The 25,572-nt window shown below is 39.1% G+C and overlaps 1 protein-coding gene, 1 long non-coding RNA gene and 2 pseudogenes across 7 annotated transcripts in view; 3 read left to right on the top strand and 1 right to left on the bottom strand.

Moving 5' to 3' along the window:
- LOC126595294 (uncharacterized) overlaps window positions 1–25,572 on the bottom strand; it is an 87,525-nt gene that overhangs the window by 8,396 nt on the left and 53,557 nt on the right. For 2 of the 6 annotated variants that reach the window (XM_050261646.1, XM_050261640.1), the window contains one exon: window positions 5,370–7,146. In XM_050261646.1, coding sequence (XP_050117603.1) covers window positions 5,370–5,822 — 453 coding nt within the window. In that variant the 5' untranslated portion in view covers window positions 5,823–7,146. Of the gene's footprint in view, window positions 1–5,369; window positions 8,006–25,572 lie in introns of those variants that run through there. The other 4 variants (XM_050261651.1, XM_050261654.1, XM_050261644.1 and 1 more) reach the window with 4 other exon arrangements.
- On the top strand, window positions 1,584–11,849 carry LOC126595573 (uncharacterized). The gene is made up of 4 exons (XR_007613610.1): window positions 1,584–2,046; window positions 10,084–10,305; window positions 11,155–11,200; window positions 11,646–11,849. It is a non-coding gene; the product is annotated as an uncharacterized LOC126595573 (long non-coding RNA).
- Window positions 11,856–17,564, top strand: LOC126595156 (disease resistance protein RUN1-like; annotated as a pseudogene).
- LOC126588055 (3-hydroxyisobutyryl-CoA hydrolase-like protein 3, mitochondrial) overlaps window positions 17,577–25,572 on the top strand; it is a 33,298-nt pseudogene continuing 25,302 nt past the window's right edge.

Raw genomic sequence — 25,572 nt, 5'->3', positions numbered from 1 at the left:
ATTGGATTTCAATTAAATTAAATATATCATACATAGGGTTTAGAACTTACTTGGATTGTGAAATTTCACAATAACAATGAGCAAATACAAAGAGCAAAGCTGGGAGGAGATGGAGTTGAGGGTTTGGAGGGGGGGGATTGAGTTTGGAACTTAGGGTTGGAGGAGGAGAAAACAAAAGAAATTTGGGGGTTTTGGATTCGGGTTAGGCTCTGTCTCTGTGCAAAATAAGGCTGAAAGGACACACTTGGTATTTATTTTTTTGTTCAGACCTGCCCAGGACACGCTGGGCATTTTTTTTTTGTTTAAACCTGGCCCAAAACGACGTCGTTTTGGCCAGGTCATTTAAAAAAATTTCCTGGGCCAAAACGACGTCGTTTTTCCCAGGTTTTTTTTAAAATCAAACTGGCGCCACAGCGCCTTCGTCTTCTTCGTCCTCTTCGTCCAACCTGCCCAGAAAACCAACGGGGTCGCACCAGGGGTCGTCCCACCATCTCCAAGGGGTCTCTAAGGTTGCTTCCATGGCTTCCAAGGGGTCGTGCGACCCCAATGACCCCACTGTGGATCCGCCACTGATTAGAACCTTGTGTGATATATGAACCCAGCTCATGTTATGGAATATTATTGATTAATTATATAAACCAAGCCAAGTCTTGACTTTTGTGTATTTTGATGCTTCTTTCTACAATGGATGGGTTCACAGCAAAATGGCAAATTGGCCTTCAATTCCCACGCGCCGATCATCGCTTAAAATGATTCCTCCTCTTTTCGATTCTCTTCATTCCGCTTTCTCTCATAAAAAAAAAAAAATCAGAACGCTGCTTCTGGAATTCTGTCTCCCGCAGCCAGCTCCCCATTCCCCGTTCATTTTCGTACTTAGCACTGTGGAATGCTACCCACGCGTCGATAATCGGTACTTCTTCTCCGCTTTTCCTTTCCTTTTCGTTTTTCTCTCTCGCTGTCCAACCTCTCACGAATTACAAACAAGGTGCTTTCTTGCCGGGTAAACCAATGAACCAGTAGAATTTTCCTCCGTTCTTCAATTCGATTCGAATAATTTCATTTTTGTGAGTTTTACAGCTCTCTCAGTGTGGGTGTTTCAATTTCATTTTTGTGATTTTGGATTTGCAAATTTGTTTTCTGTTCAGTTTTCCTTTTGTGATTTTGGGGGGTTTTGTTTATCGATTATCTCACTCAGCACTCTCTCTCACTTTTGAGGTACATGCCGTTGGATTCCGTTTGCTGCTGCAGATCTGCAGGTAAAGCTTCAATTTCCATATAAAGTTTCCATTTTTCATGATTTCTGGAATTTGGGTTTTAAACAATGGAAATACTGCTAGATTCTTATCATTATGTTCTGCTAAAATTTTCAGGCTGAAGAGGATGACGAGAATATTAGTGGTGAATTGTATTCCAGTATAATTAGGGGAAGAACAGGTAAACTTATTCTACGATTTCTTTCGTTTTTAGTTGAGCATTTATTGGTATTTTCCACAAATTTCTGGATTGTTTGTGTTTGACTTTGATGATTGTGATGTTACAGATAAAGGTATATCCCAGACCTAATAATTTTGTTTGGTTTTTTCTTCCTTTTTCGCTTCTCTTCTTTCGGTTTCCGTTTATATATTCTGCGTTTTCTTATGGCAGTTTTGAACCTTTTCTTTTCTGAATTTGTATGCTTTATGGGTCGTCATTTAATCTGCTTAATTATCATGGTAATCAACTAAGATATCACTTTTTCATACACTATAGACTTTGAGTTACTGGTTGAATTATGACTTGAGAAGTGGATAACGCCAGAAAAAATTTGCTAGAAGTAGGAGGATGTTCTTGGCACACTATAAGAAGTTTTCTTTTTCTTTTTGGCAAGTTCTTCATGTTCATGATTCCGTTATCAGTGCATTTGCTTTCCCATGATTTCTCATAAATTGGACGTGAATGTATTTATAGATTTTTATTTTTATTTAGCCAGACAAAGGATTTGATTGAGCAACAGGTGCATCAACCATATATTATTACTACAACCGTACGAGGCCTCGGCGTTACAAGGTCTTGAAATTACCTCTCTCTTTTTTGGTTTTTGACAGATCATATGAGATTTTATTGCTGTTAGTTTGATGAAGTTCTCGATTCATGACCATATATTTTTATAACTTCTACCATTTGGTTTCTGTTAACTCCGCCTATGTCTTACATGGCCGGTCCCAAGGCCGGATAAAGGAGGAGGGGGAGGGCGTCAGGTAGTCGACAGCCGGCACTTCATGATCACGTCGAATCCTTATGAAAATGAATCCAGAACAAAATCGCGCTAAAGCTAGGGCGTCACCCGTAAGTGGCGCGCTGTGTGGCCTGAGCACAGTGATAAGTGAGCAAGGGTCGCTGTATCTCCATCGGCACCCGGATGCAGTGTTAAATGAGCAAGGGGGCCATAGAAACTTCTTTTCGAACGACTCCACTCAAAGTTGTTTGGGAGCATATGCTCCTATCAACTTTACCCGGGACACACAAAAGAAGTACTTTGATCCTATTAGACGGGGGAGGGTGAAGAAGCTAGGACAGAAGGGTAGAGTTCAAGAGAGCAAAATGCGTTTAGGAACGTGGAATATAGGAACCTTAACGGGAAAATCTATGGAAGTAGTGGAAGTTATGGTGAGGAGAAGGATAAATATTATGTGCCTACAAGAAACTAAGTGGGTTGGTAGTAAGGCAAAGGATCTAGAAAACTCAGGGTTTAAACTTTGGTATTCGGGCACAAATAGAACGAGAAACGGTGTTGGCATCATCGTGGACAAGACCTTGGTACAAGATGTTGTAGATGTCAAGAGGGTAGGAGATAGAATCATGGCAATCAAGATTGTAATAGGACAAGAACTTATCAATGTGATTAGTGCGTACGCACCTCAAGTAGGGTTGGATACGAGTTCGAAGGAGAAATTTTGGGAAGATCTTGGAGACTTGGTGCAAGGAATTGCTCAGACGGAGAAGTTATTTATAGGAGGAGATTTAAATGGACACGTGGGCAGGGAGACATGCAATTATGGAGGTTTTCATGGTGGCCATGGTTTTGGGGAGAGAAACGAGGATGGGGAAGCTATCTTGGATTTTGCAATGGCATATGATCTCTTCTTAGCCAACACCTTCTTTAAGAAGAGAGAAGAACATGTGATCACCTACAAGAGTGGGTCGTCAAAAACACAAATAGATTTTCTTCTAATGAGGAAAGGGGATCGTATAACTTGTAAGGATTGCAAAGTTATACCAGGAGAGAGCGTGGCTAATCAACATCGCTTGTTGGTGATGGATGTACATATCAAAAGAGTAAGACAAAAGAACAAGACTTGGAAGTGCCCAAGGACTAGATGGTGGAATCTAAAAGAAGAAAAACAAGCTATTTTCAAAGAGAAGGTAATCACCCAATGTGTGTGGGATAGAGAGGGGGAAGCTAGCCAAATGTGGGATTCCATGGCTAGTTGTATCCGAAAAGTAGCAAAAGAGGTATTAGGAGAGTCCAAGGGCTTTGCCCCACACCAAAAGGAATCTTGGTGGTGGAATGAGGAGGTACAAACGAAGGTGAAGGCTAAGAAGGAATGTTGTAAAGCCTTATACAAGGAGAGGACTGATGAAAATGGTGAAAGGTATAGAAAAGCGAAGCAAGAGGCGAAGAAAGCTGTCAGAGAAGCTAAGTTAGCGGCTTACGACGATATGTATAAACGACTAGATACCAAAGAAGGAGAGTTGGATATCTATAAACTATCTAGAGCAAGGGAAAAGAAGGCAATCTATCTCTTACGAAGATTGATGGAAAGATATAGAGATGGGAAAAAGGATTTACACATGGTCTTTATAGATTTGGAAAAAGCGTATGATAGGGTCCCAAGAGACATTCTTTGGAGGATTTTAGAGAAGAAAGGAGTACGAGTAGCATATATCCAAGCTATAAAGGATATGTATGAAGGAGCAAAGACTGCCGTAAGAACTCATGAAGGACAAACCGAAAGCTTTCCCATAACTGTAGGATTACATCAAGGCTCATCCTTAAGTCCTTACCTTTTTGCGTTGGTAATGGATGAGTTAACACGACATATTCAAGATGATATTCCTTGGTGTATGCTTTTCGCAGACGATATAGTGTTGATAGATGAAACTCAGGAAGGGGTAAATGCAAAGCTTAACCTTTGGAGAGAAGTGTTGGAATCTAAAGGTCTTCGCCTAAGCCGATCAAAGACAGAATATATGGAGTGCAAGTTCAGTGCAAATGGAGGCCAAAACGAGTTAGGGGTGAGGATCGGAGATCAAGAAATACCAAAGAGCGACCGTTTTCGTTACCTAGGATCTATCTTGCAAAAGAACGGAGAATTAGATGGAGATCTCAACCATAGAATACAAGCTGGATGGATGAAGTGGAAGAGTGCATCCGGCGTGTTGTGTGACCGCCGTATGCCACTGAAGCTCAAGGGAAAATTTTATAGGACGGCAATAAGGCCGGCGATGCTGTATGGCACAGAATGTTGGGCGGTGAAACATCAACACGTACACAAAATGGGTGTAGCGGAGATGAGGATGCTTCGTTGGATGTGTGGGCACACGAGAAAGGATAAGATTAGGAATGAGGATATCCGGGGTAAAGTTGGAGTAGCCGAAATTGAAGGAAAGATGAGAGAAAATCGGTTACGGTGGTTTGGACATGTGCAAAGAAGGCCTACTGACGTTCCGATTAGAAGATGCGACTATGGGACAGAGGTTCAGGGCCGAAGGGGTAGAGGAAGACCTAGGAAAACTTTGGAAGAGACTCTAAGAAAAGACTTAGAGTACTTGGATCTAACGAAGGACATGACACAGGATCGAGCACAATGGCGTTCTAAGATTCATATAGCCGATCCCACTCAGTGACTTGGATTTTCCAAGTCTCCAACCGAGAAGTTTTCCTCACTCGGGAAATTAAGGGAACACTACCCCAACCTACATGCTCCACTCAGAAAGCTTCAACATACAAGCTTTAACAAAAGAAAATTCAAAGAACTTAGCGAAGAAGGCTTTGGTGTATTTAACACAATACGTTGAAATGAAGGAAAGCTTATTTATTGATATCCCCGATAAGCTACAAATATGTACATATACATGAGTCAAAATAAGCACACAAGAGGGAGCCTTCACAAAGGTTGCTTAGGAGAAGTCTCAGCAGTCGGTAGAGCCCCAGAAAGAGAAGGCATCGGAGGGGGATCATTTGGAGTCTCAGTACTGGACAGAACCCTAGAAGGAGGAGGCATCAAAGGTTGATCATTTGGAGCTTCATTACGCGGTACAGCCCCAGAAGACGAAGGCAATAAATGCCTTTGGAACAAACCCACAAATCTCTGATGATCAAGTAAAACCTGACCATCAGTTTCCTTCATCTGGTCAAGCTTCCTCTTCATGTTTGTAGCATAGTCATGTGCGAGCCGGTGCAACTGTTTATTCTCATGCTTGAGCCCTCTAATCTCCTGTTTGAGACTCATCACTTCAGCCGCCAATGATTCAACTTGGCGGGTTCGAGCAAATAGGCGTTGGGCCATATTAGACACAGAACCTGCACACTGAACACTGAGAGCCAGCGAATCCTTAACAGCTAACTCATCAGACCGTTTGGAAAGTAGTCTGTTATCTTTGGGAGTGAGAAGGTTCCTGGCCACCACCGCAGCGATCATATCATTCTTCATCACGGAATCCCCAACGGTAAGAGGACCAGTAGGGGAGACGAAGGATGGGCGCCATATGTTGTCTGGAGAAGGCGGGGCTGCCTCTTCAACAAGGTTCAAGTCAAAACGACGGTCGGAGGGGCCATACATTTTCAAAGGTGTTGAAGAGAGAAGAGGTCGGACAAATCAAGATCTTAGAAGTGCAAGAATGAAGCTTCTACTGGTGGAGATTCAAGTGTGCTTTGGAACTTAATGTCAGCCCCTATAAAAATCTGCACTCGACGAAGCTTCAGAAATCGAAGAGGCGCCTGCTCAGAAATCGAAGAGGCGTTTGCTTTCTCAAAAGCTGGGCTGCTTAGAGATCACGAGGGTTGATCTCAGAAATGGAAGAGGCGTTTGCTTTCTCAAAAGTTGGGCTGCTTAAAGACCACGAAGGCCGATCTCAAAAATCGAAGATGCGCTCGCTTTCTCAAAAGCTGGGCTCCCTAGAGACCACGAGGGCCGATCTCAGAAATCGAAGAGGCACCTACTTTTCCAGCCTTTTCCAGCCTTGTCAGCACCTGTCACACGCACACTCAGTTTTGCGGAAATTATGGGCATTCTGTCAAAGACTTCTGGGGAAGTAGAAAACACATGAATCTTACTGTTCAATCACCCACTTCCCACACGCAACAATAGCTCATGGGTACCACAGATAACTTTGCCAAAGTTCTCTGCCAAAGTTGAGCACGTGAAGCTTGCAGCTCCCACTACATCGCTCTGACCAAGAAGGGTAAAAGAATAGCAAAGAAACAGCACTAACAAAGTTTAGACCCATAAATTTTGAAGGTCTAGCTACCATATTATTACCCATAAGGGTAAAGGAACAGTACCACTGCTGGATAATTGGAAAGTCCCTGTGTGTCAACCTCTGTGCTTCGTGGCAAGGTAGACTAGCAAACATGCCCAACCTTTACTCACATTCGAGAAAACACTCCCAATAAGATTGCTTGCTCCAAAATCGAAGAGGCACCGTCCTCCGAATCTCGAGAGCCAGACTCCCAACATGACTACTTTCTTAAAAATCGAAGAGAGGGTAAAGGAACAGTACCATTGCTGGATAATTGGAAAGTCCCTGTGTGTCAACCTCTGTGCTTCGTGGCAAGGTAGACTAGCAAACATGCCCAACCTTTACTCACATTCGAGAAAACACTCCCAACAAGATTGCTTGCTCCAAAATCGAAGAGGCACCGCCCTCCGAATCTCGAGAGCCAGACTCCCAACATGATTACTTTCTCAAAAATCGAAGAGACACTGCTCCCCGAATCTCGAGAGCCAGACCCCCAGCATGATTGCTTTCTCAAAAATCGATGAGGCATCGTTCTCCGAATCAATCGAAGAGGCGCTCGCTTTCTCAAAAGCTGGGCTGCTCAGAGACCACGAGGGCCGATCTCAGAAATCGAAGAGGCACCTACTTTTCTAGCCTTGTCAGCACCTGTCACACGCACACTCAGCTTTGCAGAAATTATGGGCATTCTGTCGAAGACTTCTGGTGAAGTAGAAAGCACATGAATCTTACTGTTCAATCACCCACTTCCCACACGCAACAATAGCTCATGGGTACCACAAATAACTTTGCCAAAGTTCTCTGCCAAAGTTGAGCACGTGAAGCTTGCAGCTCCCACTACATCGCTCTGACCAAGAAAGGTAAAAGAATAGCAAAGAAACAGCACTAACAAAAGTTTAGACACATAAATTTTGAAGGTCTAGCTACCATATTATTACCCACAACTGTAAAGGAACAGTACCACTGCTGGATAATTGGAAAGTCCCTGTGTGTCAACCTCTGTGCTTCGTGGCAAGGTAGACTAGCAAACATGCCCAACCTTTACTCACATTCGAGAAAACACTCCCAATAAGATTGCTTGCTCCAAAATCGAAGAGGCACCGTCCTCCGAATCTCGAGAGCCAGACTCCCAACATGACTACTTTCTCAAAATCGAAGAGAGGGTAAAGGAACAGTACCATTGCTGGATAATTGGAAAGTCCCTGTGTGTCAACCTTTGTGCTTCGTGGCAAGGTAGACTAGCAAACATGCCCAACCTTTACTCACATTCGAGACAACACTCCCAACAAGATTGCTTGCTCCAAAATCGAAGAGGCACCACCCTCCGAATCTCGAGAGCCAGACTCCCAACATGATTACTTCCTCAAAAATCGAAGAGACACTGCTCTCCGAATCTCGAGAGTCATACCCCCAGCATGATTGCTTTCTCAAAAATCGAAGAGGCGTCGTTCTCCGAATCTCGAGAGCCAGATACCACAGACCACTTTTTCAAAGTGCTCTGACAGAGTTAAAACATGTGAAACTGGCAGCTCCCACTACCGTGCTATGACCAAGCAGGGTAAAGGAATAGCATTACTACTTGTTGTTAGGGAGACTCCTATATATGTCGACCTCCATCCCCAACGGACAGGCAGACCTGCAAAAATGCTCAACCCTTCATCATATCTGAGAGGGCACTCCCAACGAAGCCTTTCGAAATATTCAGCTTTCTTTCCCCCCGATAATACCTCTGCAAACAAGCTATACTAGAGCAAGAATATCTCATATCATCAGGGTTAAAAGCAAGAGTATCCCATATCATGCTTTTTCCCTGTCTTTTCTTTTGGCCTTGTTTTTACCTGCAAGACAAGGAGAAAGAGAGCAATCAGTCAGCACTTGGAATCAAGCTTCCAGCCAGGAACTGACTGCCTGGAACCCCTTACCTGATTACTTACCTGGCATTGCTCTCGAGTACTCATCTTCAACATCTTATGTTTCCAGGGAAGATTCCGCATCTGCTTGAGGAACAGATAGGGCAAGTGCGAAGGATACAAGGAAGCATGTGGAGACAAGCGTAACAGCACACGTGCCGATACATTCATTACTCTGTCAAAAGCAAAAGTATCCCATATCAGCAGGGTGGAACGTACTCTAGATTTGATGGACTTGTTTTGACCCTCAAATTCTTCAGTCGGCCTTATACTCTGGAGGAAACCAGAAAACCCTCCAGCTCAGTTCAAGAATAAGCCTGTGGAAAGTTACTTCTTCAAAAGCAAAAGTATCTCATATCATCTCTTCTCATTTTTCTTCTCTTTATCCTTCATGCTGCTGCAAGATGGGGAGAAGGTGAACAATCAGTCGGAGCTCTGATTGCTTACCTTGTCTGTCACCTCTTTCAGCAGACCCCCTAGCTCGGCGACTTGGGGGACTCCTACTACATGGTTTGTATCGCGCTTGACCAAGCCTGAAACTACAAGTAAGCTTCAAGTGAAATTGATACATTACCTTGTGCATCTTCACCAGTTAAAGATACCACCCCTGGATGGAGGAAGAGTACTTCCAGAGAAGATGCCACATCTACCTATGAGACAGATAAGGCAAGTCAAGACGACACCACACTCCGATACTTAGAAGTTTCGTGATTACGAGATCATTCTCCCACAATATTTCCTAATGTCATTTGTACTAAATCATTCACTTGTACTCACTAAATGAGAGCTTGAACCTATGTACTTGTGTAAACCCTTCACAATTAATGAGAACTCTTCTATTCCGTGGACGTAGCCAATCTGGGTGAACCACGTACATCTTGTGTTTGCTTTCCTATCTCTATCCATTTATATACTTATCCACACTAATGACCGGAGCAATCTAGCGAAGATCACAAAAAGCGATCGTTTTCGCTACCTAGGATCTATCTTGCAAGAGAACGGAGAATTAGATGGAGATCTCAACAATAGAATACGAGCTGGATGGAAATAGTGCATCCGGCGTGTTGTGTGACCGTCGTAGGCCACTGAAGCTCAAGGGAAAATTTTATAGGACGGCAATAAGGCTAGCGACGTGGTATGGCACAGAATGTTGGGTGGTGAAGCATCAACACGTACACAAAATGGGTGTAGCGGAGATGAGGATGCTTCGTGGGATGTGTGGGCACACGAGAAAGGATAAGATTGGGAATGAGGATATCCGAGGTAAAGTAGGAGTAGCCGAAATTGTAGGAAAGATGAGAGAAAATCGGCTCCGGTGATTTTGAACATGTGCAAAGAAGGCCGACTGACGCTCCGGTTCGAAGATGTGACTACGGGACAGAGGTTCAGGGCCGAAGGGGTAGAGGAAGACCGAGGACAACTTTGGAAGAGACTCTAAGAAAAGACTTAGAGTACTTGGATCTAACGGAGGACATGACACAAAACCGAGCGCAATGGCGTTCTAGGATTCATATAGCCGACCCCACTTAGTGGGAAAAGGCTTTGTTGTTGTTGTTGTTGTTGTACCATTTGGTTTCTGTTGACTTTAACTCTGAGTTGTAGTAGTGTTTGTGTTTTCTAAATTTCTTCCAATAGCTTAGTTTTAGTTTGATTTTGTTTGTATATATCTCTTCAGAGCAATTCTTGGAGTTGCAATCTAACCAGCTACAAAAAGGAAAGTTATTGAGAAAATCTGTAGAGAAGGGCCTCCTAAATTATTATGGCCAGCAGAAGCTGTAAGTCCTTTTTTAGATCACTCAACAGGGAGATGGTATTCTCCATGACAACTGCTCCAAAACCAGTCTCTCCAATTCCCCTGGATTGACCAAAATATCAACTTCAAAGCAAGTTTTGTCAGGTGTAATGTCATTTGTAGGGCAACAAACATTTAACTAATCTGATTTAATTTAGGGCAATTTTGGATTTGCTTTCATTTGTTTTGATTTGTAATTTTATAAGCAATTTTGAGTTTGTGTGAAAAATAATATTGTTTTTTATTCTCTCTCCTCTCACACACATTCTCTCTCTCCCTCTCTCTCTCTCTCTCTCTCTCTCTCTCTTTCTCTCTCATGTTTTTTAGGAGTTTTGAGTCCTAATTGTGTTTCTGTTTCTGGGTTTTGAGTGTTTTGTTGTTTTCTTCTGGTAAAGTATTGTTCTTGCTCTAAAAGTGGCAATCAGTGCTGTGTATTTTGCGCATGATAAAACTTATAAGAGTAGTATTGTGGTGCTCATTTTTTGGTTAAAAGTTAAAAGAGTCTCTTATTAAGATTTTGGTTGATTTTTATCTAACTTAGACCAAACTTCAGCTTATACTATCAAGAAACATGTTATCACATGACTGAAATCATCTATTTACATCGATAAACATTCAATTAGGACATGATTGATATGGATATATAGACCCAATAGCTTTAGCTATATGTTATAGTTTTACGCATCAAAATTGAATGTATCAATTTTAAATCTTTTAACCATGTTATTCAACAGATGCCATAAACTGCCATATATTTTTGAACTCTGTAGAAAAGGAATTTATATGCAACATGATCAGAATGACTACATAAACTGCTTATAAATTATCTTTTCAAATACATAAGGATAAAGAGTGATGGTTGTCAACACATCTTTATTGTTGCCCAAGTTTTTGCTAATTTTAAAAGCTATGAATTGCTAATGGCTTTACCTTTTTTTTGTGTGGAGTTTTCAGAGTTTTGGGTCGTCAGAGGAAGAACGTAGTTGCTTGACATTTTGAGGTATATACTTTGCTTTTCTTTTGTTTTAGTTTCCTCAATTAGATACAGTTAATTCACACCAATGCTTTTGTTTCTGTTGGGTTTTTGAGTTTAAACTTTATCCGGAATCATTTGGTGGGTGTTTGGAACTTTGGAATCAGATTTTCAATTGGTTTTGTGAAGTTCTAACTTTTAATTTCATTTGGGTCTGACCTTGAGTTTGAAACTTTATCTGGAATCATTTGGTGGGTGTTTGTAACTTTGGAATTGGATTTTTAATTGGTTTTGTGAAGTCCTAACTTTTATTTTCATTTGGATCTGACCTTTTAAATGTCATTGAAAATAATCATACAAGTAAAGTTGTGCTTTCCTTTATTCAGTCTTTGGCAAGCCATCATGCATGATAACCAAGTAACTGGTTTTTAGTAAATGTTGATTTTGGAAAATTTTTTGTTTAAATTTATAGGTTCTGATGAATTCTTCATTTAGAGTTGGTGACCAACAATTGAACCACCACCAGTTTTAGATCAAGATTCGAGCATGCCTTATTAAGTGTAAGTCATTTTTCCATTCTATTTTGTTGATTTTGTCATCTGGGTTTCTTAGAAAGCTCGCACCTCGGTTCATTTCTGACTAGGGTGTTACCTATTTTTCTATATTGTTTGGAAATTTTCAGAAAGCTTGCATTCAAGTTTGGCTCTTTGAGTAGGACTTCAGGATTGAAGGCTGAATTATTGTTAGTCTGTTTTCTTTTCTTTTTTTTTTTTTTTTTTTGCAAAACGAAATTTGAATTATGTTCAATTATGGTTTATAGTTATTTTGTTGATGTTGTTACACTACTCATGATTGCTAATCTTATACCAATCGTCTTTAATACATTTTGCAGAATGACATTTGTGGAATAATTTCTCAAAACTCATTTGTTATTTGTCCTTTATGCTTCCACGACTTCACAACTTTATAGGCGACCTTGCTATCCCACAGTTAAATCTGATTAATTTGTCAAAAAATTTCCAAGTTATGAAGTTTACATATTCTGGAACTTAGTTATATATATGTATTAAAAGCGTGAGGCGTGGGCGAGGCGTCCGAGGGATAGCCCAGCCTAGGCGTGAGGCGAAGCCTCACGACACCTAAATTTTTTAATATATACACTGAGTTTACACATATATTATATTAAAAAAGAAGAAGATTATTAATCTTAATAATCACCGTGAGCACACATATATTATAAATACATATACACACATATACACACATATATATACATATATTATATTATATATATAACATAGAGGATGAAAAGCACAATGAGCACACATACAACAATGCATGCAGACGGCACACATCCATTATATAAAAAATAAAAATTAGAAAACAGGGCAGAGAGATGATGGTGAAAGGAAGAGGTATGAGGTAGTTAAAACCCTACCCAAAATTTGGGTTTGGGAGTAAAATAATAAATAAATCCCCTGAGGGGCGCCTAGGCGGCTCCGACAGCGCCTTCTGGCGCCTTCCACCCACTTCCTTAAAACAGAGGCGGCAACCCTCAAGCCCTCACAGGGCGCCTAGCGAGCCTTTTAAAACATTGATATATATATATATATATATATATATATTTCATTCCATAACATAATGCATGTAACAACAATAACAAAACCTTTTCACACTAAGTGGGGTCGGCTAACATAATGCATGTAGATAGAAAAAAATTTACTATCTTTTGTATGTGGATTGTATCGTAAATTATTTTGTATGTAAAACTTTTTCCAACGTTTTCAATGTAGATAGTATTAATCTTCAATCACACAATCTATTATATATTTCAAAGATAATCTTTCATACAATTTCAAATCCCGCAGCAACGCGCGGGTAAAAATTTCTAGTACAAACTAAAGTGGTTTCTCCTATTAAAATATGTCCGTTGAAATGGATTATATATGAAGATGGGCAGGTTGTTTCTCCTATGAAAATATGTCCGTTGTTTCTCCTATGAATAGCTGTAATCACAGCCAAGAATCTTTTGGATAGTCTTTGTCCTTTCGCTCCTTTCTTTCCTCTATTCCTCTCTTTTTCTGCACTTTCCAGCCAACATTATGTCGTTTCTCAAGTCCATATGCCAACATTATTATATTCCAAACTTTGTTCTTGTTGACTAAGGGAGCTTGACTTGGGTTTAGGTATTTCAGGATCATCCGTTCGACAGCACGAACACAACTACTGCCATTTTTCAGTCGTGATCTGAACCAGTGCAGTGCCATAACGGTGGATACCGCCATGACAACCCACGAAGCGTCCTCTTCATCCTCCTCCAAGTCAAACCTTTGGAATTACGACGTGTTCTTGAGCTTCAGCGGTGTAGACACACGCAATGGCTTCACGGGCCACCTCCACGCGGCATTAACAGACAGGGGATACCAGGCTTATATTGATGAGGACGATCTAGAAAGAGGGGAAGAAATAAAAGAGGAACTGTTCCGGGCAATCAAAGAGGCGAGGATCTCTATCATTGTCTTCTCAAAGAGTTATGCGGACTCGAGTTGGTGTCTTGACGAGCTGGTGAAGATCATGGAGTGCAGATACAAACTGGGGCGACGTGTTTTGCCAATATTCTATCATGTTGATCCTTCACATGTTAGGAAGCAGAACGGAGATTTAGCTCAAGCATTTCAGAAGCATGAAGAGGGCATCCGTGAAGAAAAAGATGACAAGGAACGTGAAGCTAAACAAGAAAGGGTAAAGCAATGGAGAAAGGCTCTTACAGAAGCTGCAAATTTGTCTGGCCAACATCTTCAAATCACTGACAATGGGTAATCATTCACCTGCTTTTCAAGATTTGAAACATTTTAGTGAATGACTTAATCTCTCATATAATTAACATGCTTAATTAACATTTTACAGAAGCTAATTAAACATTAATTAACATGCTTAATTAATACACCTTAACCTCTCATATAAAACCTAAACCGTTATTAGAGTTTAATTAATTAATGAATTTCTTTCTTTTATCAAGTTGGTCAAAAAATCACATACTAGCTAGTAGCTAGTTAGAATATATATGAAGGAAAGAAAATTGTCCATGTACTGATACCTCCTACTGTTCATTGAGTCCCGCTAATGCTTAGGAATTTAATTTTCAGGCGTGAAGCAAAGCTTATTAGAGAAATTGTTGGCAAGATCATTACGGAATGGCTTCCAAGCGCAAACGAATTAAATGTGGCCAAGCACCCGGTTGGAATCAATTCTCGCGTTCAAGATATTATCAGTTATCTTTCAGGTGGTGGATCAAATGATGTTGTCATGGTTGGAATTTGGGGGATGGGTGGATTGGGTAAAACAACAGCTACCAAAGCCATTTATAACCAAATTCATCATAAGTTCGAATTCAAAAGTTTCCTTGCCAACGTTAGTGAATATGATCTGGTTGATTTGCAAGGAAAACTTGTTTCTGGCATCTTGAAACAGACAGAGTCTAAGATATCCAGTGTTGATCAAGGTATCAGTCTGATAAAAAATCATCTCCAACGTAGAAGCGTACTTGTCATTATTGACAATGTAGACAAAGTGGAACAACTAAATGCAATAGCTGGAAATCGTGATTGGTTTGGCCCAGGAAGTAGAATTATCATAACGACACGATATGAACGTTTACTAAAGCAAGTGAACATGAAAGTGGACAAGACGTATCCGCTTAAGAAATTGAATGAAGATGAAGCTCTGAAGCTCTTTAGTTGGCATGCCTTTGGAAATAGTTGGCCTAATGAAGGATATCTTGAACTCTCAAAAGAGGTTGTTTCTTACTGTGGAGGTTTGCCACTAGCCCTTGAAGTTTTAGGTTCTTCTATGGTTGAAAGAACCCCAAGAGAGTGGAAAAGTCATTTGGAGAAATTGAAAACATTTCCTAATGAAGGAATAATGAAACCGCTAAGAGAAAGCTTTGAAATGCTACATCCTACACAGAAGGCTATATTCCTTGACATATCTTGTTTCTTTATTGGACAGGATAAGGACTATGTCGCAAAAATATTAGATGGATGTAACTTTTTTGCAACAATAGGAATTAGTGACCTCCGTGAACGATGCCTTATAACTGTTGAAGACAACAAGTTGAATATGCATGATTTGCTTCGAGAAATGGCCAAATTAATCATTTCTGAAAAATTCCCCTGTCACCCTGGAAAATGGAGTAGGTTGTGGAACCGTGAAGAGGTCATTAAAGTATTGAGAGATAAATCTGTAAGTACATTTCCAATAAAATTCTGAATTAATGCATTGTACATGAAAAGCACATATAACTCACAGATGTGTATTATACATTTAGTAACATTCATCTCAATTAGCCAACAATAGTACTTGCTTGTATCCATACATGTAAACGTATGCAAATAATCCGTTTCTTACACATGAATATAACCTTTTGTTAACAGGGAACTGAAGAAGTTGAAGGACTTGCTCTAGGTATCCCTCCTCCTTGGCCTCCAAGATCTAACATGCCTAGGTTCAATACAGAAGCATTTGCCAATATGAAGAAACTGAGACTGCTCAAGCTCTACAACGTGCAGGTCAATGGAGAATACAAACATCTCCCCAAAGAGTTAATATGGTTGTGTTGGGAAAGATGCCCTTTAAAGTCCATACCAGATGACTTCTTTGATCAACCACGACTAGTTATTTTAGAGATAACGTCTAGCGACCTGGTACAAGTTTGGGAGGGCTCCAAGGTACAATCGATTACAGATGATGATGTTATGTTTCTATTTGTTTTTGGATTTCCTTCTTTTTTTCCTAAGATATTCCTTTTGGATATTAATTTTAATTTTCCTTTGATTTTGTGCAACAGTCGCTTGAAAACTTGAAAGTCCTTAATCTCGGAAGTTGCTCTGACTTAAAAAAATCACCAGACTTTTCAAATCTCCCAAATCTTGAAGAGTTGATATTGGAAGGGTGTAGGAGTTTGTCCAAGATTCACCCCTCCATTGGTCATCTTAAAAAACTTTCTTTGGTGAACCTCACACGCTGCAAGAATCTTATTTCTCTTCCTGGGGATTTCTACAGGTCCAAATCCGTTCAGACTCTTGTTCTTGATGATTGTTGGCAATTCAGTGAACTGCCCGAGGATTTAGGGAAGATGATATCATTGAGAGTACTTAAAGCAACTACCACAGCCATAAGACAACTACCGCGTTCCACAGTAAGATTGAAGAATCTCACTCATTTATCTCTAGCGTGTGTGCAATCGGAGTTTCCCTTGCAATTTCCCGATTCGTTACACGGCTTAGACTCTTTAAGAAATTTAAATCTCTCAAATAATGGTTTTCTTACCCTACCCAGCCTCAGTTGTTTTTCAAAACTTGAAAATTTGTGGTTAAGTTTCTGCCTTAACCTTCATACCCTACCCAGCCTCAGTCATCTTTCAAAGCTTGAAAGTCTGTGGTTAGATAATTGCTTCAGGCTTTATACAATCTATGATTTACCAACAAATTTGAAATTTCTGGATGCATCTTATTGCTTCCGTTTGGTAACAATGCCCAATTTTTCGAAAATGTCGAATATGAGAGAACTGAATGTAAGTAATTCACACGCACTCACTGAGGTTTTTAGACTTGGATAAGTCATTAAACTCGATGACATGGATTGATATGAGGGACTGCCCCAAACTCACAGCTGATTTTAGGAGGAACGTCCTAAAGGTATCTCTCTCTCTTTAATTGTCTTCCTATTGCGCACATGCACACACACAACACACATGTACATGTATATATATATATATATATATATATATATATATATATATATAGATATGACACTTGCGCTGTATATATAGGGATGGACTTCTTGTGGATATGGTGGCATTTTTCTCAATGGGAATTATGTTCCTGATTGGTTCGAGTTTGTCAACGATTGTAATAAAGTCAGTTTTGATATCCCCTCGAGTGATGGTCGTAATTTTGAAGGGCTGACTCTGTTATGCTTTTACTGCTCAAATCTTGATCAATCAAGCCCTTATATCAGATGGAAAGATGGTCATCCTCGTGCCAGTATTGATATAAATAATACCAAGCCTACTGAGTTGCGAACCTGCATAGGCAAGGAAGATTAGGTTATAAAAATGCGCGATGATGTATTTGAAAAATGGTTTCTTTGGCAAGGACAAATATTGAACGATAAGCTCAATTTGCAAAGTGGGGATAAAGTTGATGTAACTTTTGAAATGCCAGGGAGATACTATAAATCAATTAAGGGAACAGGGGTTAATCTAGTATGGGACAAACCTAAGAAGGAAAATATGCACGATTTTGATGGTGATGGTAGGTTTTTGATCCAGAGGCACAACCAAGGTGGTGATGCATCGTCATCGTCACATGTTTGAGTCTGACGCTTCTTTCGGTTTTCGATTTCTAAGTTCAATAAATGAAGGCAAGTCCATACTTCAACACTTCTTTCAAATTTCAACGTTCCCTCCGTGGCCATGGCGGCAGTTCTTTTTCCCGGTAATTTAACCGTAACATCAAGGGTAGACCGGTTCAGAAGCACCAAAAATATCTCTCTCCCGACACTGACACAGTCACTCTCAAACAGAAGTAATGGGAAGCTTATTAGGACGAGCGATGCATTCGTCCGCTTTCTTCTTCCTCAATCCAAATTCGAAGCTCTCTCTTTACAAACCCTCCAAATCCCCTCGCCTTCTCCGCACCTTTGGGATCATGGCCTCTGCCGACGCATTTGTCAAGAGCAGCGTCCACCCAATTGGCGTCGCCGTCATCACCCTCGGTCACCCCCCGAGCTCTCAACGCCATGAACCTAGGTATGTAGATAAACACACAGACGCGCATATGTATATATGTATATATGTATATATCTGTAAATGCTTTTGATTTGGTGATGACTTGAATTTTTTACTAGGGAGGATGAGTCATCCATTTCTGTTACTGTAAAATAGTTTGGTAAAACTAAATGTGGTTAGTTTTAGTTAATAACTGTGGTTTGTTAGAATGGTTAAAGGGTTAGTTAAGGCAGTCAAGGGTACAAATGTAAAAAGTCAAAGGCTATATATATTAACATCTGTGTAATTGATTATTGTGAAATGAAATACAATCTTGCAGAAGAAGATTATTGTTTCTTTATTTTTGAGCTTGAACTTTATGGCATCGTATTGATTACAAATCTATGTTATTGCATTTGTTATAAGACGAAACGTTGGATTCAAATTTCGAACAAGTTAGCTTTTTTTCGAAGAATTTTGTGTTTCTGTTTAAGTGGGAATTGTTGGAAAACGCAGATATGGATGTGAAATACAAGAGCTATCTGGATGAATGGGAATCTGACCCAAATGTGAAGTGTGTCCTTGTTGATAGCCGCTCGGCTCGTGCCTTTTGTGGCGGTAATGCCCAGAATTCGTATTTGAATAGTTTCTTATCTTTCTTGGCAATTTTACACTTCCATTTTAGCGTGTAGTTAAATAAGTTATTCTAGATATGTATGTTTAGCTCTTTTGGCGGTTATTTTTGTTTTTGGGTCTCTTAGGTAAGGTTTTGAGAGTGACCAATCATGGTAAATGCAGGAAAGGACATTAAAGTGGTTGTTGCCGAAATTCAAAAGGACAAAAACACACCTTTTGTGCTGAAGGTTTCTACATTACGCTTTGCTTTGAACTAAAGTTATTTCTTGTTTAGGTGCTTACGTGGTAGATTTTTGGTCTTTGATGTTCGTGCTGTTTCATGTCATGTTGTTTATTGTTTCACTTCATTGTTCCTTTTTGTGTTGTTTTTTTGCCATATAGAGATAAATGGTGTCCGTTAAGTTGGCACGTTGATTCATTGATAGGTAATAACCCAGATTTAGATTACCTGCAGGCGGTGATGTGAAGCAGATCGCGGCCAAAAACCAACCACCGAATATGATTGAGGTCTAATTGTGTCCTTTTAACTATATAGAATAACAGACTTATAACCTTACACCGTTTTCTAAAATCCAGATAATATAAGATGACTTCCTTCACTACCATATAAGATGTATTTTGGTAATTTTCATAGTGAATAGATTTACAACTAGCAAGACGATTGACCCTTGCAAAATCGTTGATGATTAAGCCTTAATACAAGCAAGCCAGCCCCTTTTAACAAAATTCATGCATTAGACTCGTAATGATGTATTTGTTGGTAAGCCTAAAAGTTCAGTGAAAATCTCTTATATGAGTTCTGCTACTTCTTTAATTTCTTTAGCTATTCGATCTTGTATAAATGTCATAAATTGCGGCTAAGATTGTGCTTTCAGCATGTATTTATTAATGTTCAATACATACGATTATTTTTTTTCTTTTATAATTTCATGTTTGACATTCTTGGGCAACCTATAACATCTGATCATTTGTTTAGTCTTGATTTTGCTTTAACTTGGGTAATATGACTTGTATTGGTTGGACAGGATTCATATCTTTTCTAAGCTACCATTTCTTAAGATTGAGAGGCTGCTGGTATGATATTTGTGCTGCACGTTTTTCAGGTATTCACTGCTGAGTATTCTCTAAGATGCAAAATCTCTGACTACAAGAAGCCCTATATAAGCTTCATGGATGGCATAACAATGGGCTTTGGTGTTTGCCTATCAGGTCACGGTCACTACCGGATCATTACAGAGGTATTATTGCCTTGTCAGACAGAGATTGTCAATGTTGTGAATTACATTGCCTTTTTGAATTTTTTGCGTCTTAACTTTGTATGGATACATTTCAGAGGACTGTTCTTGCTAATGCCAGAGAATGTAATTTGTTTGTTCCCAGATGTTGGGTTTTCACGGATAGCGGCAAAGAGTCCAGGAGGAGGATCTGTAGGTATGTCTTTTCTATACTCTGACGCAATTTCTTTCCTATGAGTGAAGCAAGCTGTTTTTCCAGCATTGAGAAAGAGAAACTGTTTAGATTATAAGGAGAAACTGTTTTTCCAGCATTGAGTGAAGCAAGTTGTCTTTTTATTTCCTTCTCTACAGTGCTAAGTAGTGTCGGAACTGTAACGGAACCCAACCCATACTCTATACCCGGAACCGAACCGTGCCGTTAAGGGTAAATGTGATTGTTTCGTCGAGATAATGAACAAAAAGTGGAACTTGTCATGTCAGGGTCATAGGACACCAGAATATCAAACTATGAACATAAGGCATGAGAAAAAAGCGTATTGGCTAATGATTGTGAGCCCAAATTCTTGACTGGAGGTTGGTGTAAATTGCCTCTGTACTCGTTGCGTAATTAAAGTTGTGTATAATCTTTCAGCTTATTCACTCATCGTCAATTGATTTTGGATAAACTCCTCACAGTGTAATACAGTAGTAGAGAGCATGTTATTCGCGTGTCGGACTTGACATCTCATAACATCCGATATATATTTTTGACTGTCTAACTTAATAACATGACACATGCTAAAATATACATGAATTGATATTAATAACAACCTTAATTATATTTTTTACCGTTAGCTTTGGATCGAGATGGAATCACACATGAGAGAATTAAAGCGTTTCATAATCTTCACATGAACCATCCGCCTAAAATAATTAATAAAAACCTCAATTAGAATATTCTTATTTCCCATTTTGTTATTTTTCCCGATTGAATCCTTTTTTTTTTCCCGAAATCAACGTAAATATTATAAGAAAACTAATGAAAAGAGCTTGAAAATTTCGAATTTTAACGATAAAAACAAAATAAAGGGTCAAGTAAATAGTATCAGAATTGACTTTTTAGTGTAAAAATATGGTTTTTCGTTACAATGAACAGTATCAGGAATTTTTCGTTAAAGTTCCAAATATTATTGAATGAAGAAAGACCCAATACATATTACATCCCAATTCAAATTTTTAGAATTTGATACAAATTAGGGTTGGTTTTAAAGTCTTTTAAAAATGAATAAACACATCATTTAGTATTACGATATAAAGGTATTGTTCCTTACTTATAAATAGTAGGTCTTAGATTTGATTCTCGACAAAAACGAATTTGAACAACATTATTAATATGCTAGTTCATTGTGAGATTAAACATATCCCCTTCCTTAAAGTAGATAATATTGTTTGTTAAAAAATAAAAAAGACTAGACATACTTTTGTTAAATTGATTTTGGATTCTAAAAGAACTTCAAGTGCTCAAGATATGTGTTTTTTATAGAAAGTACCCCCAAGTACTTTTTTAAGATCTGCTTGGTCTTACTAAGGATTGAATTTAAAAAAAACATTTTAGCCAAAAACGTTTTCAATCATTTTAAAATCATTTTCAATCAAATTCTTAATAATACACAATTAATTTTAAATTTAACTAATAATTTTACGTATTTAATACTCCACCTTCAATTTTTGCCGTACATCGTGATCGTGAATATATTCTTTGCTTTGGAGGGAACGGGAATTGATGCTCAACCTCTCTTCTTTCTTTATTCCTTAAAAAAAAAAATTGAAATTGACAATCACGCCTTTCGCTCTCAACCTCTCTCCCTCCCTCCTATATAAAAACCCTCCTTCCGTACCAAAGTTCCTCTTCGTTCCCACGGATTCTTCCCCACCGCCACACTCCAACCCCCCGTCTTTCCCGCCAAATTTCTTGTCGAACTATGCCTCCGTCCTCCGACCCCGCCGTCCCCACCGTCACACCAGTCACCATATCCTACTCCGAGCTCCAAGTAACTCTCTCTTCCTCTAAGTTCTGTTTGTGGTTGCGAGAAAATTGAGCATGAGAGTTTGGTTTGATTGGCTTTTTTTTTTTTTTTTTTCTGTTTGGGTGCTCAGAAACTCAAGAGAATTCGTTGAAATTAGAGCAAAATTCTATTTCAGTTGACTTTTTGGTTATTATTCTCTTCATTTTCTCAGCAACCAAACAGAATCTAATTGTTTTATTCATAGTTTTGTTTAATTGCTATGTTTTAACTCAGTCGATCACGTCGAGAATTCGATTTTTCTAATTATCGTTTTTTGATTTTGGTTTGATTGATACAGGACAAGGACAAAGACTAGTCAGTGAAGATTGAAGAAGGATTTGGGCCAAATGGGTTGGGAATCCTATCAATCACTCATGTATGATTTCGGTATGCGATTACCGTTGTTAATTACTGATTATCTCTTCCATTACCAGTTTTGGTAAGTTAAAAATGCTTAATTCTGAATCACATCAGTATCAGTATGATGGTATGTTGTTTTTTACTTAATTCTGGTATTATGCATATTTGTTTGACAATGGAATTTTTGGTTTTGGGTTGAAACTATATGTGCAGAAAGAATTTGTTAACGAATCGGTTAAAAAAACAAACCATATGCTTACATGTGAACCCATGAACTTGCATATGTAATGTCGGGGTAATTTCTCCGTCATGTAGATTGTAGATTGTGCTGTTTGGGCAACGATATTTTGCTCCATTATTCCATTCACAGCTCATAAATTATGCTGTCTCATGTTATTGTTTTGATGCTTCATACCTAATCGATTCTCGTGAGAGCTAGCGTTTTGTTGTAAACTGATAAGTATTTTCTTCTAGCATCTTTGTAATTGTTTCATTGAGTTTCCAATTGCAGGGTCCAGGATATTCTTCCTTGCGTGGGAATCTTCTACGCTTGTCACCTAGGTATATCCCTTCTACATAGGATTTTCATGTTCATTTTAAGTTTTAACTGCAATTCATAATGAATTTAGGAAGATAGTTTGTTATAGCACTGCTCATGGGAGTTTTGTTTTCGTTTATTAGATTAGCCAATCTGCCTGAAGAGGTGAAGAAGGAACTTGAAGATCCTCATAGTAGGTAAGTCATTTTAGTCCCATTGTTATACTTCAATTTCTCTTAAGCCGTTGGCATAATTTTCGTGTCAACACAAACATCAATCTATGTTTTCCTTACAATAGAGAAAAATTCCAAAAATTCCTGCCAGAAAGATAGTCTCATCTCAACTCTTGGATTTGTCACAGACTATTCTCTTGACATTATTAACTAATATTTACGTAGTTTTATTGCTTTTCTTGGGAATCTTTACAAAGTTTTATTGCTTGTCTTCCTTTTACCTGCCATCCATGTTTAGGTACAATTTTGGATGGAGTCATGGAAAAGAGAAGCTGGAATCTGGAAAGCCTGGTATCATTTTATGTTCTTTGTTTTAAATTTTGTTTCTTTGGAAACTCTTAAGAACTTAGGATCATTCATTTTCCGTTTGTGTTCTGGTTTTGCAAATTTTTTACTGGAGTTTGGTGAAATTGCCTCTTCACTCTTTCCATAATTAAAGTCATACATAATCTTTCAACTTTTTCACTTATTGTCAATTAATTTTGGATAAAATGCTCACAATGTAACACAGTAGTAGAGTATGCTATTCACGTGTCGGGCTTGACAGCCACGTATAAGCTTCGTGGCCATAACAATGGCCTTTGGTATTGGCCTATCGGGCCAAGGTCAGTACCGGATCATTACGAAGGTACTATTGCGAGAGAGACAATTGTCAATGTTGTCAATTACAACTGTGGCGAAATTCAGCAGCAACCCAGATTCGAAGCGCAGCTCAGGAGTCTTTTACCTCAAATAACTTCAGCATTTGGTGCAAATAAGTCGGTTCTTGTGACAATTGATGAACTTAAAAAGCAGCAGCAGAGTTCAGATGCTACTGGTAAGTTTGTCAATGCCATTTGTTTATCGATGATGAAATGAAATCCGTCTTACTCTTCTATTGAGAGGCTTGTACGTGGCTGTCAAGTATTTTCTATCAAATTGTTTCTGTTGTAGTGGTGGAGTGGGCAAATGAAGCTCTTCAAGGTTGCATCCTTTTGATAGATTTTGTGTTGTAGTATTTCACATTTTCTGAGTGAGTAACATGTGCTTTACTTGATCCATACCAGCTAACTGGTGTGATGAAAACTGAATATCGCGTTGCTAGAAGATCGTCTTTGCGGAATGATTTTGCTGAAGGTGTGCGGGCAGTTTTGGTGGACAAGGATCAGGTTCGTTAATTATGCTCAAGATTCCTTACTTGAAAATCACTTGCTGACGGAGTTGCTGCAACATAAACCATTACAGCCTGTACTAGACCTACAGTTATATAATCATCTTACTTTCCTTGTATCAGAACAGATCTATCTTTGATGAAATTGAGGTTCCATCAGAACAGATCGTTATCTTTGATAAAATTGAGGTTCCACCATAAAACCAATTGGCATGGGAAGTAGCCCAAGATCGTTATCTTTGACATTAAGCACATAGCAAGCCTTGTCCCTCACCAATGTGGGACAACTCTCAACACGCCCCCGCACGTGTGACGGATTTTCAAGCCTACACCGTGGACAACAACTAGGTGACGTGGAGCGCGTGTGGCCATTGGGCTTCACACGTTGACAACTTGGCTCTGATACCATGATGAAATTGAGGTTCCATCATAAAATCAATTGACAATATTGGAAGTAGCCCAAGATCATATAAGCACATAGCAAGCCTTGTCCCTCACCAATGTGGGACAACTCTCAACAATCTTTTGCTTCTGTTTTTTGTCAATGCAGAATCCGAAGTGGAACCTGTCAAAGTAAGAGGGAGGTGAATCAGAGTGAAGTGGAAGCTCTCTTCGAGCCATTGAGCCCGAACTTTGAGGAGTTGAGCATGTGACTGACTGGCATGTGAAAACCAAGCCATTGAAATATATTCACCGTTGTGAAAAATAATTTAGATGAAAGTACATGAGATTTGTGTAAGTTCTATATGAGAGCAAACACTTGGTGATGTGGAATGATAAAGAGATAAGGATTGACACTTGTGGTAGACTTACCAGGAGTTGTATTTCTTTACAATTTCAAGTTAGATACATTTTCGATAAAACTAGAACTCTTCTAGCTGATATAATGCATTAGTGTTTCACGGTGATAAGGCTACTCTTTGATAAGAATCAATTAATGAGAGGGATCCTTATTAAATTCTATGTATAAAACTGAGGTCCCTAATCTCTCCCCTAAATACACAAGTTTACAAAAAACTCAAGCCCCATTGAGCGGGCTTTCAATTGTGTAGAGTTGTAGGAGAACTTCAGTTCTTAATCTTAGTTTTCAAAGACGATGTTCTACAATTATTATAACTTTAAAGGGATCCCATGTTTGTAGCCGTTGGATTTTCATCCAACGGCCCACACTCCTTGGTCAGGAGGATCCTCATCCTTAGCTCAGGAGAGGATCCTGGTCCGTTTATATATGGCATGATGGCATCCATTTGGGTGTATCATATGGTTCATTTGACTAGGAAAGCTAGCTAATACAAGTTTATGTTAGACGGAGTCAAGTTTCCTCTTCAAACAGAAACTCTTCAGTTGGTTTACTCAGTCAACAACACTTATCAAGTGGAGCTTCTGTTAAAATCATTTGAATTTTTAAATATTTGTTTTATCAGAATTAGTTA

This window comes from Malus sylvestris, chromosome 2, assembly GCF_916048215.2.
Source record: "Malus sylvestris chromosome 2, drMalSylv7.2, whole genome shotgun sequence".
In the NCBI taxonomy this organism is placed as follows: Eukaryota; Viridiplantae; Streptophyta; class Magnoliopsida; order Rosales; family Rosaceae; genus Malus; species Malus sylvestris.
This window is presented reverse-complemented; position numbering and strand designations above follow the sequence as displayed.